At 41.3% G+C, this 19,129-nt stretch overlaps 1 protein-coding gene across 3 annotated transcripts in view; it reads right to left on the reverse strand.

Moving 5' to 3' along the window:
- The window catches only part of LOC100667966 (ubiquinol-cytochrome c reductase complex assembly factor 1), a 112,514-nt gene that overhangs the window by 46,762 nt on the left and 46,623 nt on the right, over nt 1-19,129 (reverse strand). For all 3 annotated transcript variants that reach the window (XM_010591637.2, XM_003411676.3, XM_023550174.2), the window contains exon 6: nt 12,378-12,435. In XM_010591637.2, the coding sequence (XP_010589939.1) occupies nt 12,378-12,435 (58 nt within the window). The remainder of the gene's footprint in view (nt 1-12,377; nt 12,436-19,129) is intronic.

The following is a 19,129-nucleotide window of genomic DNA, read 5'->3' on the forward strand; positions in this document are numbered from 1 at the left end:
ATTTATTTGAAAATTCTGTAGTTTGTTAATACACCTGCCCACTGAGGTTTGAAAGTCACAGATTTTCTCAGATCATAAACTTTCTAACTATATCAACATGGGGTGAAATGTTTTTTTGTTTCATAGCACAGTTTATTCTACAGCCCTTAGAGATAAGCAGTCTGCTCAAATGGTTATCTTCGTTGAAAAGTTGCAGCAAAATGAAGACAGTTTCAAGATGTTGACTGACAATTCACTTGATGAACACAAATTAGGCTCCTACTACATGAAGCTATATGGTTGGATATTGTAGGGATTACAGTGATAGCTAAAACTACAGCCCAGCTTTCAAGGAGCAGTTAAGTCTTCTGTGAGAGATAAAATCTGCCATACAAACACACGTAAAAGAGAATGCAGCAAGTGTCCCAAGAGAAGCACAAAGTGCAACAAAGTTTGAGAGGATTAATTTTGGCTAAGTGGGATCAAACCTTCATGGAAAAGGAAACAATGTGACTGGGAGTTAGAAGGATAAGTTGAAGTTGGACAGGTAGAGACAAAGGATAAAGGGAATTTTCAGTAGATGGAATACTACACACAAAGTGAGGGCCGTGGAAGAGTTCAGCACATGGTAAGGGAACAATGGATGCTCAGATTCTGTGGGACGGCAAGGTGTATGAAGCAGAAAAATGAAGCCAGAAAGGTCATGAAGGGCTTTGAAATGTCATTCTAAAAAATCTGAACTTCATTCAGTAGACAATGAATAGTCACTGACTGTTTTTCAGGAAGAAAGAGTGTAATATAATTAGCACCTTGGCATTGAGAACAGAGTCTCTAGGAAGCTTCCCTTCTCTTCCCACCTTCGATCCTGCAATTAAATATCAATGCCAACAGGGCTGAAAAACGACAAATCTGGCAAATATTTACTTTAGTAGAATACTATGGTGCCCAGAATAATGTGATCCAGCAATATAATCTAAAGATTTCAACTGTCTTTTGATAAATATGCAACCAGTAAAGTTCATTATAACCTGTACCTAATGTTGCCGATAGTTTAGAAAACGTGGGTTGGCGCCTGTTAAAAGAAAGGATGGCAAATTCTAATCACTCCTAAAACACTGTGCCTAATTAGTTCAAAAGACACTTGATGTAAAACACTTTCAAATGTAAAGCTCTATAGCAAGTTTCATCATGCGTAGCTATAGTTCTAAAACTAAACCAAAGACTCAGTCGTCCTATTAACAGGAAGTATACTGAAGAGTCCCACGAGCACTACTGGGAAAGCAAGATTCTGAGCCATAGGGCTGTCTAGTCACAGTACTACATTCAGCTAAAAAGCTTAACTAATTTTTGCCCTGAGTTTGTGAATCAAACTCTTTAGGAAGTTAAGGGAAGAAAAGTAGTCCTGTTGTGAGGAACTTCGGTGTTTGTCTTCTTCAAAGGAAAAACAGAGTTGAAGGCTGGAGCCCACAGCTTAGACCAGCAGCTGCCTGGAATGTCCAGACTGGGCAGCTGAAGGTCAATACTTAGGCTACTTGACCTTGAAGCCTATCACATTCAGTCTACTCCTTTCTTTGTTTAATAACTGTTTTGAATAGGTAGCACACATACACAGTAGTAAAAAATAAGTCCCCTCCTATCCTCCCTCCCTAGTCACTCCCCAGTCACCCAGTTCCCTCCCTAAGGCAACCATAGAGTAGTTTCTTAGGAATCCTTCCATATATTTTATTACAGACATACATATGTGTGTGTATGTATGTATGTGTGTGTGTGTATATGCATATATAAGCTTGTATGTATGTATATACACAAGCTTATATGTCATGTATTCTTTTTACATAAATGTTAGCTCTTTATTTTTTCCTCTTTTTAACATTCTACATACATTATTCTTACCTCAAGAAAACACCTCCTGCTACAAAAAGGACAGAGGTGAAGAAACCTCAATTCCAGCTCTGTGTCTCATCCACCGATACCACATTCACCCTAGTGAAACCTTTTTTGGAGGCCAGAGATGAAAGATTCCTACTAATTTATTTAGCAATTATTAGGGTAACATTTGATCTAGGCTGAATTCAGCTTATCTGGCAATTTTTCCTACTCTAGAAATGACTCATAGAAAGAAGCAAAAAAAGATCTTAAAATAGCAAAAATGGACAAAGTGTCATAATTAACAGCTAACACAACTATGTGCCAGGCACTGTGCTACGTGATTTAAATACATTATTTCATTTAATTCTCACAACTCTATGAGGCTGACATTGTTACTGTGTCTCTTCTACAGTTGAGGAAACTAAATCTTAGAGAAGTTAAGTAATTTGCCCAAAGTTACAGACCTAGTAAGTGGCAAAACTGAGATCTGTACTCAGTCCGATCCCAGAGTCATAGTTTTTCTGCCTCCTTTAATGACAAGACCTGGTGGCAGAGTAGGCAACGCCAAAAGATCAGCAGTTTGAAATCACCAGCAGCTCTGCAGGAGAAAGATGTGGCAGTCTGCTTTCATATTTACAGCCTTAGAAGCCCTATGGGGTCCTATGAGTCAGAATCGACCCCATAGCAGTGAGTTGGGTTTTTTTTTTTTTTAATGACAAGGACAAACCCTCCAGGATCCATCTATGCTTATTTTTCATTTAATCCTCACAAGAGCAATAATTTAAGTTTCAAAATTGGTATCACGTTAGAATTAGCATATCAAAAGGAAAAAGACTGGCTAACATGAGGCAAGCATACCTACAACAACAAATGTAACTGCTGGCAGTCTAACAGGAAAGGAAGAAACTAAAAATTTATTTTAAAAGGCAATTTAAAAAAAATTATTTAATGATCTTATTAATAAGTTATGGTATATTCACACAATAGAATACTACACATTGATAAAGAACAATGATGAATCCGTGAAACATTTCATAACATGGAGGAATCTGGAAGGCGTGATGCTGAGTGAAATTAGTCAGTTGTAACAGGACAAATATCGGATGAGACCACTACTGTAAGAACTTGAGAAATAGTTTAAACACAGAAGGAAATATTCTTTGATGGTTACGAGAGTGCGGAGAGAGGGAGGGAAAGGGGTATTCACTAATTAGATAGTAGACAAGAACTATTTTAGGTGAAGGGAAAGACAACACACAATACAGGAGAGGTCAGCACAACTAGACTAAAGCAAAAGCAAAGCAGTTTCCTGAGTAAATCGAATGCTTTGAAGGCCAGCGTAGCAGGGATGGGGGTTCGGGACCATGGTTTCAGGAGACATCTAGGTCAACTGGCGTAATAAAATCTATTAAGAAAGCGTTCTGCATCCCACTTTGGTGAGTGGCATCTGGGGTCTTAAACGCTACCAAGCAGCTATCTAAGATGCATCAATTGGTCTCAAACCACCTGGAGCAGAGAAGAATGAAGAACACCAAAGACAGAAGGTAATTATGAGCCCAAGAGACAGAAAGGAACACATAAACCAGAGACTACATCAGCCTGAGACCAGAAGAACTAGACAGTGCCCAGCTACAACGGATGACTGCCCTGACAGGGAACACAACACAGAATCCTTGATGGAGCAGGAGAGCAGTGGGATGCAGACCTCAAATTCTCATGAAAAGACCAGATTTGGTCTGACTGAGACTAGAAGGACCCTGGAGGTCATGGTCCCCAGAACTTCTCTTAGCCCAAGACTGGAAACATTCCCAAAGCCAGCTCTTCAAACAGGGATTAGACTGGACTGTAAGACAGAAAATGATACTGGTGAGGAGTGAGCTTCTTGGCTCAAATAGACATAAGACTATGTGGGCAGCTCCTGTCTGGAGGGGAGATGAGAAGGCAGAGAGGGACAGAAGCTGGCTGAACAGACACGGGAATACAGGGTGGAGAGAAGGAGTGTGCTGTTTCATTAGGGGGAGAGCAACTAGGAATATATAGCAAGGTGTATATAAATTTTTGTATGAGAGACTGACTTGATTTGTAAACTTTCACTTAAAGCACAATACAAATAAAATTAAAAGAAAAAATTTAATAGTTTTATTAGAACAAAAAATAAAATAGCACAGCAACTGAGGTTCAACAAGGTAAGGTAAACCCATCCAGTGCAACTCAAAGCAGACAATATGGCAAAATATAGTTATGAGTTATTATGATAAACCTGAATCATCCAGAAAAAGTTAAACTATGTTTGAAGGTGAAAGGAAAACGAGTAAAACTTTGAAGTCAAAATGGCTAACAAAAAACAAAAAAGATTTGATAATCCTGGTACCCAGTGAAATCAAAGCCAATGCTTGTCACAGGCTCTGACCATACAGTAATAATGTTTGAGTCATTTAGTAAGCTGTTCTACAACAATTAATACTAGGTTTAAGCCAAAGAAGAGAACAGCTCTACTTCGATTCACATCATAGATACACTCCTCATAATGAATGCTTAAATGTTGAGAGGTCAAATTACATGCTGCCACTGATTTAACTTTATCATTTCAGAGGTCATTCCCAAGGGATGCAAGGGACTTCCATATTAAAAAATAATAAAAATCACCCTTAAGAATTAAAAAAAAAAAAAAAACTGTTAAGAGACAATCTAGTAATAAAAAAGATTCATATATTTAATAATTACCTCATTCATTTAACAAGTATTTACTAAGCCTCTGCTCTGGGTATAGACTAAATCTGTGCATAGCTACTCTGTTTAGGAACAATTTTAGTTACTCCTCCCAACTTTGATGATGTTCTTAAACCCACAATTTATTATTGAGGTTTTACACTTCACAGTACTATCCTTGTCTCTCAGTGACTCCAGTGGCTCATAAATAATACTGATCTCTTTTACATATAAGGAAAGCAAATAACCCAGCTAGCAAAGTAAAGAAAAAAAAGTGTTCAAGTCCTAGTATGACAGCTCCTTAATAGCTCTAAAAGGCAAGTATAGAGGCAGGGGACAACGGAAGAAAAACTTACTGACCAGTAGGAGTCTTAAAAATAAACAGCTAAACTGGAATTCTGCTGTATGGTAAATAATGATAAAGATTACAAACATTTATTATGTTCTCTAATACCTGTCACTTAAGATCCATTTACATTCATTACCTCTTTCAATCTACATATCATCTGTCTAGTATAACCATCCCCCTTTCACAGAAAAGAAAACTGATGCTGAGAAAGTTAAGTAACTTAAGGATGCACAACAGGCAAAGAGAGAAGCTGGAATAAAACTTGTCAGGCCGCAGAGCTCCCTGCGTTTTCACCTCAAACCACAAGGGCTCCCACGCCAGCCTGCATTGGTTGTTTCTCCCATTCTCTGACAGCACAGCCCCAAGAGCCTCTTCCTGCTAAATAAGACAAGAAGAAAGATGCAATGCTGTCTGCAGAGTTAAAAGGAACCAGAGAGTGTCCTAGCCATGATTTCCTCTTCTCTGCCTAAATCTGGGAGGGAAGAATTCTTGTTATTCCTGATGCTGACCTCCTGCCACGTACTGGCAGTTCTGAGCATCCTGTCTCGCTTGCTGTTCGGGCCCTCTGACAATGCCAGTTGTGTTTTGGCCGTGTTTCTCCCACATGGTAGTTTATAAGCTGCTTACAACGGACCTGATTTTGAATTCAATGGAAGACTAGTGAGCACTTGGGCAGGTTTGTCACTCTGGCTGCTATGAAGGAATCCCAGAAGGGGCTTTCATGCAGCTTGTTTCCCTAACTCTGCCATCAGCTGAGGCCAAGAAAGCAAAGCCTACATGGCCACACTCAAGCCCCAGCAGTGTGCTAATGAATGAGTTTATTTATTTGTGAGCTGGCACACTCTTCCTTTCCTGGGGCTGTGTACATGGCCATCTCCACCTGGTTTCCTAAACTCCTTCCCCATGAAGCCAAACCCTTATGTGGGGATGGTGGAGGCACAGGGCAGTCTGTGGGCAAGAAGACAAGTGGGGTGAGGCACTTCCTGAAGCCATCTCACCTGACAGTGAGCCTCCTCCAAGATCTACACCTGGCCTGGGGCCTGTCTGTCAGATCCACTATGAAGAACAAGCTCCTGGATAGCAGGTACCAGTGCTCTTAGGTTATGTAATGTTGGTAAAATGCTGCTGCATAGGCCTCTGGTTTTGGCAAAAAAAGCTACAAGGGTGGGTGTTTAGACAGAGCACCTCTGGCTGGGGCAGGGAGAAAGAGGAAGTGCACATGGCCAGGGCTCACCATATATAGCAGGTCTGGAGCTGCTGGAATCCTGCAGGAGCCTGAACACCCTACAGCTACATCAAAACTGCTGTGGTGGTTCTAAAGAGCCCTCTTGCAAAGGCTGGGAGTATCTGCCAGGGCAGTTCTCTGGCTGGACTAAGACTACAGCCAGTCAGGTTTTCAGCCCCTTCCCACCCCCACACTTCTCTCTCTCTCCTTTCCCAGAGGCTTCTTCCTCTCAGCTTATAAACAAGTCCCACTGTTTCTCTCATCTTAAAACAACTCCCTCTAGTGATCATCCTCTTTTCTGCCTTTCTCACTCAAAACTTGTTAAAAAGTAGTTTATGATTTCTCCTTCCACTCCTAATAACTCCTCAACCCCACGTCCTCTGGTCCTATCCCCAGAAGGCCAAGGAAACTGGTTTCCTTGACCATCCCCAGGCAGCTCCCCTACCCCTATACTCCCGAAGATTTGTACGTCTGCTTAACACAGCACATGTCACCCTGTACTATTTTCAGGTTCACGTGTTGTCTCTCCCATGACATAGACCGTGGCTCCAAGAAACACAGTGCCCACCATATAACTCTGGTCAGTAAATGTTTACTATGCTGTTCACATTCAGGGGAAAAGATTGCCCTCATCATCCCCACCATCAAGAGAGAACACTGAGGCAGTTCAGCCAGCTTTGGATTTGCCTCTCAGATGCTCCATTACTAAGTGGCCTGTGAGAAATCCCTGAAAATTGCTACAACCCCCTCCTCATTTGTAAAACAAGGGAATTGGACTAGATTTGTGGTTTCACCATGCTCTGAGTTCCTATGGAGCTACTTAAGGGTCCTTTTCAGTGGTCATAAATGTGAAGACATTAAGTGAGTAGTAGGTCATTCCCACCTCCTTCAACCCAAGTAGCAATCCTTTTATCTGATTTATATATTGTGGCTGAGCATAAGATTTCATTTTCAAACAGGGTTCTGCTGTTAAAGTTTGAAAACCACAAGCTCGCCCAGCCTGGAACACTTATTCAACCATTCTTTGACTTGCTAACTTCAACTCATCCTTCAGGTGTGAGTTTAAGCCTCACCACTTGAGCGAAGCCCTCTCTATCCTACTCTCCTCCCAACTAAATTAAAACACTTTGCCATCAACTCCGACTCATAGGGACACTACAGAGCAGAGTAGAGCTGCCCCATAGGGTTTCCAAGGCTATGATCTTAACGGAAGCAGACTGCCACATCTTTCTCCTGAAGAGGGGCTGGTGGGTTCAAACTTCTGACCTTTCAGTTAGCAGCCAGTGCTTAACCACTGTACAACCAGGGCTCCTCCAACAATTAAATTAGATACCCTCTTTTCCCCCAGAGCCCGGTCATTTCCTCTCACAGCATTTATCACAGTTGTACTTTATTAATGGTCTGTTTAATGTCTTTCTCCCCCCATCTAAGCCCTATCAAATCTGTCTGGTGCACGCAGTAGGTACATTTACAGAATGATGGTTATAGTTTTATGGACCTACGTTTCAATAAGCAGGTACTTAGTTAAGTAATAAATATGGATTGATATTAATAAATCTTAATAGTAATTATTTTAAATCACTTTGATAGTTTTAATTATTAACAAGGAAAACAACTTAGTACTTTGAGTTAGCCAGATCTGCACTTGAATTTCCTCTCCGCCACTTACTAGCTAGTTCTTTGGGCGAGCTCTCTGACTTCTCTAAGCCTCTGATCCCTCATATATAAAATGGGGGTAAAGTAGTTGTGAGAATTTGTGAGATAATATACCCAAATAAAAATATTTGTAATTATATCTATGATAAATCTGGCTTTAAAACAATTTTAAAAAAACACAAACTGCATTTTACTGTTTTCCATCTCACCTCTATCACAGGCATGTTCTAATTTTATTTATTCCATTCCCAAAATTACTTTCTGCATCTAGAAGGTCTTAGTGCTCAACGACGAAGCTTAAAAGAGAAGTCTCCACAAACCCATTAACACTTAAAACGACAAAATAAATTCCAACTACAGAAATCTCTCCCCTCAGGAGAGCTGAAGTAGGAGCAGGGCTCTGCCCCTCTTTCCTGACTATCTGGGGCCAAGGCAAGAACCCTTCTCCTTGACATTGCCATGGCAGCCAAGTCAGATCTGAGGCCATCAATTATTTAATAAATATTTATTGATACAAATTAAAAGTAAGACATGGGACTGAGTGGAAGACATGAGATACAAATAAAATGAAATAATTCTTGCTCTCAATAAATTCATCCTCAAGAAAGACCCCCCAAAAATAAAATAAAATATAAACATATTATGTGATGGGTGCTATAATCCAAACCAAACCCACCACCGTCAAGTTGATTCCAACTAACAGCGACCCTGCAGGACAGAGTAGAACTGTCCCACAGAGTTCCCAAGGCTGTAAATCTTTATGGAAGCAGACTGCCACATCTTTCTCCTGTGGAACAGCTGGTGGGTTTGAATCGCCGACCTTTTAGTTAGCAGCCGAGTGCTTTAACCACTGCACCACCAGGGCTCCTGGTGCACAGGAGAGGAACTAACTCTGCTTTCAGAGGGTAGAGAAGGCTTCAAAGAGGATAATATCTGAGTTGGATATTGAAGGGAAAATAAGTTTGTCAAATGGAGAGGAAGGCGAAGGGCCTCCTAGGCAGAAGAAACTGCAGAACAAAGACTTGATATTTCTACTATACAGATTTCTCCCCCCTTGCAGAGGAGGGGATGGTGGTGGTATTGGTGGACGGAACAGCAACAGATGATACTAGTAAAGGCAGCATGGGGGTCACACTTGGCGGGATGCAAATGCTATACTAAGAAGCTTATATTTTATCCTGAGAATAATGGAGAATATTAAGAAGAGTGTGTGTTTAAAATGAATTTGAATGGAACAGAATATGCCAGAAATTATCTGACATTATAAGGATAAATTTTACAAAACATTTATGTCAGATATTTGTGTGTATACTAGGTCGCAAAGTAAAATGCATTTGTTCCTGATCAAAAAAATCTGAGATACGATGAGGCAGGTGACAGGTGACTGACCAGATACAGGGGGTGAGGGAAAAGTCAAGGATGACTCCTAGGATTCTGCTGTAGGCACCTGAGTAGATCACAATGCCACTGACCAAGACAGGAAAGAGAGGAGGAGGTCTACTTTTATCAAGTCCATGCAGGCATGCTGGACAGCCCAGACAGCAGCCTCTCAGCATTTTTCAGCAGCCACAGTCAATACTAATCTCATTCAGCAAAGACAAAGGACACACAGTCATTGCAGCTGCAAGCTCACATGAGTACACAACTGATAAGGCACACTAGGAATTGGACGAATCCCAGATAATATGATTTAAACAGTTCTAAATCTCAAGTAAAGACCCCCGGTGGCACAGTGGTTAAGCGCTCGGCTGCTAACTGAAAGGTCAGCAGTTCAAACCCAGCAACTGCTCCGCAGGAAAAAGATGTGGCAGTTTGCTTCCATAGAAGATTTACAGCCTTGGAAACCCTATGGGGTCCTATAGGGTCACTAGGAGTTGGAATCAACTCGACGGCAATGAGTTTTGGGTTTTTTTTCTTTTAATTTCAATCAACAGAAAAACTCCAGAACCAGAGAAGGCAGACAGGGTAATGGAAACATCAACACTTCCTCCAGGGAACTAACAGGATGTGAGAATCCCTGCCCCTATTCTGAGAGGCAACAGGGAGACATCGCCTTTGGTAACCCACGTAAACTCTCAGAAAGCCCGCCACCAGGGTTTTTGTTTTTTTTTTTCAGGGGGAAGAAAGGTTGTTTCTACTGTTTTTAAGCCTCCTCATTCTCCCTCATACCACTACCTAGAGGAGGTATTTCAATCACTATCTAACAAGTCTACTGAGTCCTATAATACAGGATTTAGCTAACTCTTCATCACTCTCCTAGAGCTTCAGGCTAAGAGATCAGAGCTAGAAGAACAAGGCTTCTTCACAGACTTGGAAGTGGATTCATTATACCTCCTATGTCTTCTGTCCCTCAAAGGAGAGAGTTCTCTAATTCTTCTTAGGGGATCATAGCAAAATTGGGCCCACACTATTTTCCTGGTGATCCTTCCTACTATATTCCTCCAAAAACCTGCCCCAGACACTTCAGACAACTGGCTCTCCTCAAATCCTCCATGTGTTTGTACATGTTCTGTCTTTTGCTCCTGCTCTTCCCTCAGTCTAACGTGCCCTCCGTTTCTGACAGAAATTCTACACACCGTTCACAGTGCATCTCAAATGCCACCTCTACCACAGGAATACCCTTTATCCAACACTACCCTGCCCCAAATTTAGATGTAGTCACACCTCCTGTGCTACCACAGCATCTGCTTGTACCTGGGGCACAGCACTTCTTTCATTCTGTCATCCATTACAGACAACAGTACTTATATCTGCTTTCCCTCTAAGCTATGTTTCTTGAAGGTGAAGACCGTGTCAGTCTTCTCTCCAAAGCCCCACAGTCCAGTCCTTAACACACAGTAGGTCCTCAATACAAGTTTGCTGACTCAAACTCAAAAACTATTGATTCATTCCATCAAAGCCTATAGATCATCAGAACTTGAAGGGAGGAGAAAAGGGTAGAGGGGGGATCAAGCATAGATGTAAGCATACAGCCTTTGCCTTCCTACTAAACTGGTGGCGGTACTCCCCACTCTGAGAAATTAAACCAATCTCAGCAAGAAGGACTCAGGAGGCACGGTTTGGAAATGGTGGCTAATTTAAAGAACTATAAGTAGTTTCAAGGTTCTCCCAGCTGCTATTAGTCAGGTATTGACCTTGGGATGTGGTCACAGGGGTTATATGTTTTATTTTGCTATCCACTCCCTCTAACACTCTAATACCTGTAGCTATATGGGCAATAAAGAGTCTTTCATACGGGCACTGAATATTATCTTTGAGCTCCTCTGGGAACAGCCTAATCCTCCTTTCAACCCTCCCACCCTTTCAGCGAATAATTTCACAGTGCCACCTCAGCAGTCCTCCTCTCTTGAAAAAGTAGTTTTCCCTTCAACATATTCAGCTTCCCCCCCTGGCCCTCCTCCCTAGCCTTCTCCATCAGGACGAATGGACAGTAGTTTGCATTCTTGGCTGCCTGACTAAAAGACATGGCACATTTCAAAGAACTAGTAGGTAGAACTAGTAAGAGTTTTGATAGTTGTAGCTTCCTCCATGATCCCATAAGCACTATTTAATTCACATTTACTATAGAACTCAGTCATTCTGGTTTGTAATTGACTATTTTACATGTCTTATCTCCTTCACTAGACTGTGAGCTTCTTCAGAACTATCTCTAGTTCCCAGCAAAGTGCCCAGGACATAGTGTGCACTCAATAAACTACCCACTTAGAAAAAAACAGCATAAAATAAATTACCACATTAGGCCCTTTAGCCAATCTCCCTGACTATGTGAGTTCAGAAGAAGAAACATTTCAGAAGTGATCAAAACCAAAAAGTCTTTATATAGCAGTCAGTCTCATGATGCAAAGGCTCAGCTCAAGGCAGTCTCAAACAAGGGTCCTTTTGACAAGGCAGCCATTCCTCAGATACTCACTATGGTCAAAGTAGTAAACTTAGTTCTCCAGAATTTACTTCCCCAAGATCTGGCAATTCAATAAATACATTCCCCAGCCCCCACTTCAACATCTCTCCTATATCCTTCTGACCTTTAATAGTGTGTAACATTAGATGAAAAATTGATTTTTTTTGGCTACTTATTTTGCAGCTGTAGGAAAAATATACTGTTTAAGGTGCTAAATATTTTTACATGCAACAAACCTAGCATGAATCTAACCTGTATGCACATTTTAGAGGTACAGGCGTAAATGTCACTGCTATAATTTGTTATAGGTTTCTGATGACCAGCAATGAAAATGACCACGGATTCTCACAATTCAAACCACTTTTACGTAAATGTGAACTTTCCTAAAACACCCAAAGGAGAGAACTTTCCATCCAAGCTCACAGAGTCCCTTGGAGATACTGATAGCATTGTTCACTGAATTAGGTGTTCTTTGAGAAAATCTTACATATATTAGTTTCTTTCTGGGCCTATGCTTTGACCTTTATAAACCTGTGCTTTGAGACACCAGTTATTAAAATGAAAGAAATGGTTTTTAATGCCTGAACAACTGCCATTTCATATAATCAGCCCTACTGAAGGCACACCTTACAAGTCAGCAGTATTTTTTGTAAAAAATGCACTTAGTGACTTCACTTAAATTGCTCACTTACCAGACATGAAGTAGGGTTATAAGAAACCATGAATTGAATGTATCAGGAATCTGACACCCTAGAAAATAACAATAAAGTATAAACATGTGAGGGCTTAGAGAAAGCATACTGATTATATATTAAACATTGGTAGGAATTTGTTCAACTAAAACATACAGCAGTTACAGTGCTCTCTGACTATGTTATCACAGACAGGGCAGTAGAAACACAGGGCAAGACCGTGGATTGAAAGAGCAGTGACTGTAGTCAGACAACCAGCCATCTAGTTCCAGTCCTGTTATCACCTTGTTCTATGGCTTTCCACAAATCACTTCTCTTCCCTGAACCTCAGTTTTCTCATTTAACACGGCCTAGGTCACTACTGGAAGCCCTGGTGGCATAGTGGTTAAGTGCTATGGCTGCTAACCAACAGGCCAACAGTTCGAATCCACCAGGCACTCCTTGGAAAACCTATGGGACATTTCAACTCTATCCTATAGGGTCACTATGAGTCGCAATTGACTCGACAGCAATGGGTTTTTTTGTTTAAGTCGCTACGAGTCAGAATCAACAGCAATGGGTTTGGTTTTTTGTTTTTTAAGATCATCTCTATGGTTCCTTACAATGTCTTCCCTTCCTGGTCTTAAATTCTCACATTTAACATACTCAGCTTCCCTCCCTGGCCCTCCTCCCTAGCCTTCTCCATCAGGACGAATGGACAGTAATTTGCATTCTTGGCTGCCTGACTAAAAGACATGGCACATTTCAAAGAACTAATAGGTAGAACTAGTAAGGCGCCATCTCATCTTTTTTCACTTGAGCCCACCTGAGAAGTTTAAGTCCTTCTAGTGGTTAAGAGCTACGGCTGCTAACCAAAAGGTCAGCAGTTCAAATCCACCAGGTGCTCCTTGGAAACCCCATGGGGCAGTTCTACTCTGTCCTATATAGGGTCTATATGAGTAGGAATCGACTCAACAGCAAAGCGTTTTGGTTTTAATGTGCTATGGAGATCTCAGTGGGTTAAATGATTTACCCAAAGGAAATGACCAGGAGAAAGAAGCGAGACTTTAGGGAGCTGGGCCTGAATAAGAAAGGAGACCATATCTAATTAAAGAATGCCTTTCATCACTCCAGGAATGACAAAACTGGGCAGGGCTTCTCTGTTTTAGATCCCACAAATCAGGTCAGTGCTCAGACATCCAGCCTCTCAATTCTCAGATCTCTGAGAAAGGACTTTGGCTAGGTAAGTGGCCTCTTACTGAATGTGCCCTCTTTGTTACATGACAGGAGAAAAACTGGAGCAAAAGAATGAAGAAAAAAAAGAATTAGTGAGAAATTTAAGCCCTTAATGTAGAATCTCCTTTTTGGGGCAATGACTTAGGAAAGAAGTGATATCTTCTGCCTTTCAGCAATAGGTAAAGTGCACAATGTTGTTGTTGTGAGGTGCCATCGAGTCGGTTCTGACTCCTAGTGACCCATGTACAACAGAACGAACCACTGCCCAGTCCTGTGCCATCTTCACAATCGTTGTTATGCTTAAGCCCACTGTTGCAGCCACTGTGTTAATCCAACTCATTGAAGGTCTTCCTCTTTGTCGATGACCCTCTACTTTACCAAGCATGATGTCCTTCTTCAGGGATTGATCCCTCCTGACAACATGTCCAAAGTATATGAGACATAGTCTCGCCACCCTTGCTTCTAAGGAGCATTCTGGTTGTACCTCTTCCAAGACAGATTTGTTCGTTCTTTTGGCAGTCCATGGTATATATTCAATATTCTTCTCCAACACCACAATTTAAAGGTATCAATTCTTCTTTGGCCTTCTTTATTCATCATCCAGCTTGCATATGCGTATGAGGAGACTGAAAACACCAAGGCTTGGATCAGGCGCACCTTAGTCTTCAAGGTGACATCTTCACTTTCCGACACTTTAAAAAGATCTTCTGCAGCAGATAAAGAACACAATACAGTATACTAAATGATAACAAATAGGGGCCACCAGTGGTTAAGTGCTACGGCTGCTAACCAAAGGGTCGGCAGTTCAAGTCCTCCAGGTGCTCCTTGGAAACTCTATGGGGCAGTTCTACTCTGTCCTATAGGGTCACTATGACTCGGAACTGACTCGATGACACTGGGTCTGGGTTTTAGGAGATAAAGCACAGGACAGGACCTCTGTAAGGAACGCTAAATTAAAAAAAAAAAAGAGTTGCCATTGAGTCAATTCTAACTCATGACAACTCCATGTGTGTCAGAACTGCTCCCCCTAGGATTTTCATGGCTGTGATCTTCAGAAACAGATTGCCAGGCCTTTCTTCTGAGGCACCTCTGGGTGGGTTTAAACTGCCAACCTTTTGTTTAACCATTGGTACCACCCAGGGACTCCTAAGGTACATGAACAGCACCAATAATAATAACAAGTGTAATTCATTGTGGGCTTACTATGTGCCAGGTATTATACAATTGGTGCTTTACATGCATCAGCTCAATGAATCCCACCAATAACCTTATAAAAAAAAAAAAAACCTTATAAGGTGGGTATAAATACACCCCACTTTATAAAGAAGAAAACTGACTTTTAGAGAGAACAAGATAATTGTTCAAGGTCACACAGCTATAAAAGGAAACAACTGGGATCAAATTCAGATGTGCTTGATTCCAGACACTATGTTCGTCATTACTACTATAACTGCCTCTATAATATTAATATCAGAAACTAGCATTTGCTAAGGGCCCATACTGGATGCCAGGTCTGCTGCTAGTCACCTTAATATGTTATCTCACTTAATCCTCACTTTATCCCTGGAGGCAGGTGCTATAATTCCCATTTCAGAGATGAGGAAAAAGGCTCAAAAAGGCTAACTTGCCTACAGCCACAATATTAACAAGCTAGTAGCAGAGGTGGGGTTGAATCCAGGTCTGTCACAAAGTGACACCAAAATACTTTGGTGAGCTTACTGGGTGGTGCCCAGCAGCTGTCAAGTGGACTTCCTCTCAGAGCCCAGCAGGAGGGAGGTGAAGGCTGGCCTGGCCAGCCCTACAGCTATTAAGATACATGCCATCTGAGAGTGGGCCAACCACCCTCCACCTAGAACAAGAATAGCCATGAGAAACTCTCAAGCCCGGATACTGAAGTTGGGTCTTTTTTGGATGCTAGAACAAAACATTAAAAAGAAAAGTTTTCTTGGAAGTCTGTCTTTCAATTTGGAAAATGAAATTTGGCCGCTTCTAAAGGACAATCTGTTCAATTGCTACCTCTACATCAAAGCTTCTCAGCAGCCTCCAGGAGCCTTTCCAATTTTCTCAGAGAGGGAATCAGTTCTTGGGCTGGAAAGCACAGACAGAAAGGCCAGAAGCTGGACTTGGGTCACAATTTCCCCTTCTGGGGGTCGGCTCAGGGCTGAGGATGGGAAAAGAGCTAGCATATGATTATGTCCTTGTACCCATTAGGGTCAGAACAGAAACTCACAGGGTTGTTGTGGGTCCTATCAAGTTGATTCCAACTCATAGTGACCCTACAGAACAGAGCAGAGTTGCCCAATAGGGTTTCCAAGGCTGTAATCTTCACAGAAGCAGACTGCCACATCTTCATTCCATGGAGCAGCTGGTGGGTTCAAACCATCGACCTTTCAATTAGCAGCCAAGAGCTTAACCACTGAACCACTGAGACTCCTTGTCCACAGCATAAAGCAACACAAAAACACAGGAGACTATTCAGATCAACGAAATGTGTTTAAACACTTCAAAGTTAAAACCTGCTATAGTCTTTTGCCACGATCACGTTCTTGCTCCAATGCACACTCACCCGGTACATTATTTTCTGAGGCGAGCTACTTTCTTTCACGACATCAAGTTGAAAAAAATAATTCATTCCTGTTATTTGGAAGGCAGTATTAACACAGTTTCATAATGAAGGCTTTGGGGTCAGATTGCCTGATTCAAAACCTTGACTCTACCTCTTACCCACTATGTGACTCTGGGTAAAGTTACTTAGCCTCTCAGTGCTTCAGTTTCCCTCTCTGTAAAAATGAAGGTAACAAAAAGAAACAACTTTATAGGGTTTCTGTGACGATTAAATCAGATAAGGCCTGTACTAAACATTTTAGTACAATAGTTACTATTTAATAGGTACTTGATAAATATTTAATAAATATTGGAGTCCTAGGTGGTATAAACAGTTAAAATGTTTGGCTGCTAATCAAACGGTCTGAGGTTCAGGTCCACCCAGAGGAGCCTCAGAAGAAAGCCCTGACAATCTACTTCTGAAAAATCAGCCATTGAAAACCCTATGGAGCACAGTTCTACACTGACACACACACGGTTACCATGAGTTGCAATCAACTTGATGACAACTGGTTGTTTGTTTTCCAATAAATATTAGGTGTTGGCTTTCAATAAATCATTTAAATGTGATGGTTTAAAATATCCTTTTAAAAACTCACTACTTAAGATTGTGTCAACAAAGTAATTTCCCCTCCAACCACTGACCCAGAGCTTATTTACTCCTCTCCACGTAATCAGTCTCTTACGGGCTAAAGACAAAGTAGTCTGCAGACAACAATGTGGAATTAAACACAAGCTTTATTGATTTGCCACTTTTGCTCTCAACTGTTCTTCCTAGTAGAACTGATCTCCAAAAGACCAGTCAGCAAAGCACTATGCTCACAGAGGGCACACTCCTTTATGCTGCAAATGACATCATCGGAACATCCTGGAAACAACGGTGGGTTGTAGGCTATCTCTCCAGTCAAAATCCCCATGTCTAGCTTTCTGGGTCCTAGGCTCTTGAACGCTTTGGCTCTAAGATGAAGACAGTCCATAGCTTTGCTGCCTTATGGAAGCCTACCTAAGATGTTGACAGGCTTAATGTTTGCCAAAGCTTCTCTGTAAGTAAACAATTCATACAATCTTCATGAAGGGAGATGAGAGGATGACAATGGTTAGCTACCTGAGCCTCTCTATCCTTTTAAAAAATTACTGAACTTTCAGGACTATAAAAGTTAAGGTCTAATATACCAAAAATCCAAGTGAGAAACAGGCCACTTTAAAAGTGTAATTTTGATTGGCATAATAAAATCTACTAAGAAAACATTCTGCTTCCCACTTTGGAGAGTGGCGTTTGGGGTCTTAAACGCTAGCAAGCAGCCATCTAAGATGCATCAATTGGTCTCAACCCACCTGGATCAAAAGAGAATGAAGAACACCAAGGACCACTATCACAAGCCCAAGAGACAGAAAGGGCCACATGAACCAGAGACCACATCATCCTGAGACCAGAAGAACTAGATGGTACCCAGCTACAATCGATGACTGCTCTGGCAGGGAACACAACAGAGAATCCCTGAGGGAGCAAGAGAGCAGTGGGATGCAGACCCCAAATTCTCATAAGACCGACTTAATGGTCTGACTGAGACTAGAAGGACCCTGGTGGTCATGGCCCCCAGACCTTCTGTTGGCCCAGGACAGGAACCATTCCCAAAGCCAACTCTTCAGACGTGGATTGGACTGGACAATGGGTTGGAGAGGGATGCTGCTGAGGAGTGAGCTTCTTGGATCAGGTGGACACCTGAGACTATGTTGGCATCTCCTGCCTGGAGGGGAGATGAGAGGGTGGAGGGGGTTAGAAGCTGGCGAAATGGACACGAAAAGAGAGAGTGGAAGGAGGCAGCGGGCTGTCTCATTAGGGGGAGAGTAATTGGGAGTGGGTAGCAAGGTGTATATGGGTTTTTGTGTGGGAGACTGAGTTGATTTGTAAACTTTCACTTAAAGCACAACAAAAATTATTTTTAAAAAAAGTGTAATTTTGAGAAAATATATATGTATGTTCTCTTCTCTTACCCCAAACCTGTCTGGTCTCTTCTTTAGAATTCAAGCCGCAGAAAAGTCAGTCTCATTAGTTTATAGTCCTTATCTTCTGCCTCCAAATGGTACTTTCCAGACTGGTTCCTTTTTATTCACTAGCCACAATTTGGAATTACTTTGGTTTGAATTTAAAATTTAATCCACCCACAAATGACAAAGACAGGCCCCAATGGAGCATAATGCAAATGAATGTGCTATTGGTCTTAGGCGGCAAGTCTCAAATTGAGTCCTAGAAAATCTGAGTAAGAGTGTTGCCACTAAATGCAGAACAGAATTTCAAATTCTCATGGACTCTAGACTTTCTGGAGCCATGGAGGGTAGATGAGTCCTTGAAACTACTGCCCTGAGATTATCTTTAAACATTAAGCCAAAAACATTCCCTGAAGTCTCCTTAAAACTAAAAAATAGTTAACTAGTATAAAAGGTCTGCTTGAGCATTAATGCTCTTTTAAGAACTATATGGGATCAAACTGACAACAGCAACTCAAAAGATTAGACAGCAACCTTAGGGAACTGTGAGTTTATGTTAATGAGGGAGGGACAACTCAGAAAAGGAGGGAGAGAATGGTTGTATGACTTGAAGAATATAAACATTACTAAATTGTGTAGAAACTGTTGAATTGGTATATGTTTTCCTGTGTATACTCCCAACAACAACAAAATAAAATTTAGAAGGAAAAAAAGAGTGTTGTCACTGAAAAATTTACTGCCTCCTTAGGTAATTACTTTGAAGGGCAACGCTATGACAACGTTCACTGAGATGCACACTATCAGTTTACAACTCTGACACAACATCTCACAGAGGTAATTCTCATTCAAAATTTAATAAAATGTAAAAATATTAAGATGGATTATAATTTCTAATTTGCAGTTATTGAATGCGCTTTCACATTCATTCACAGGCAATAGGTTAT

This window comes from Loxodonta africana, chromosome 24, assembly GCF_030014295.1.
Source record: "Loxodonta africana isolate mLoxAfr1 chromosome 24, mLoxAfr1.hap2, whole genome shotgun sequence".
Taxonomy (NCBI): Eukaryota; Metazoa; Chordata; class Mammalia; order Proboscidea; family Elephantidae; genus Loxodonta; species Loxodonta africana.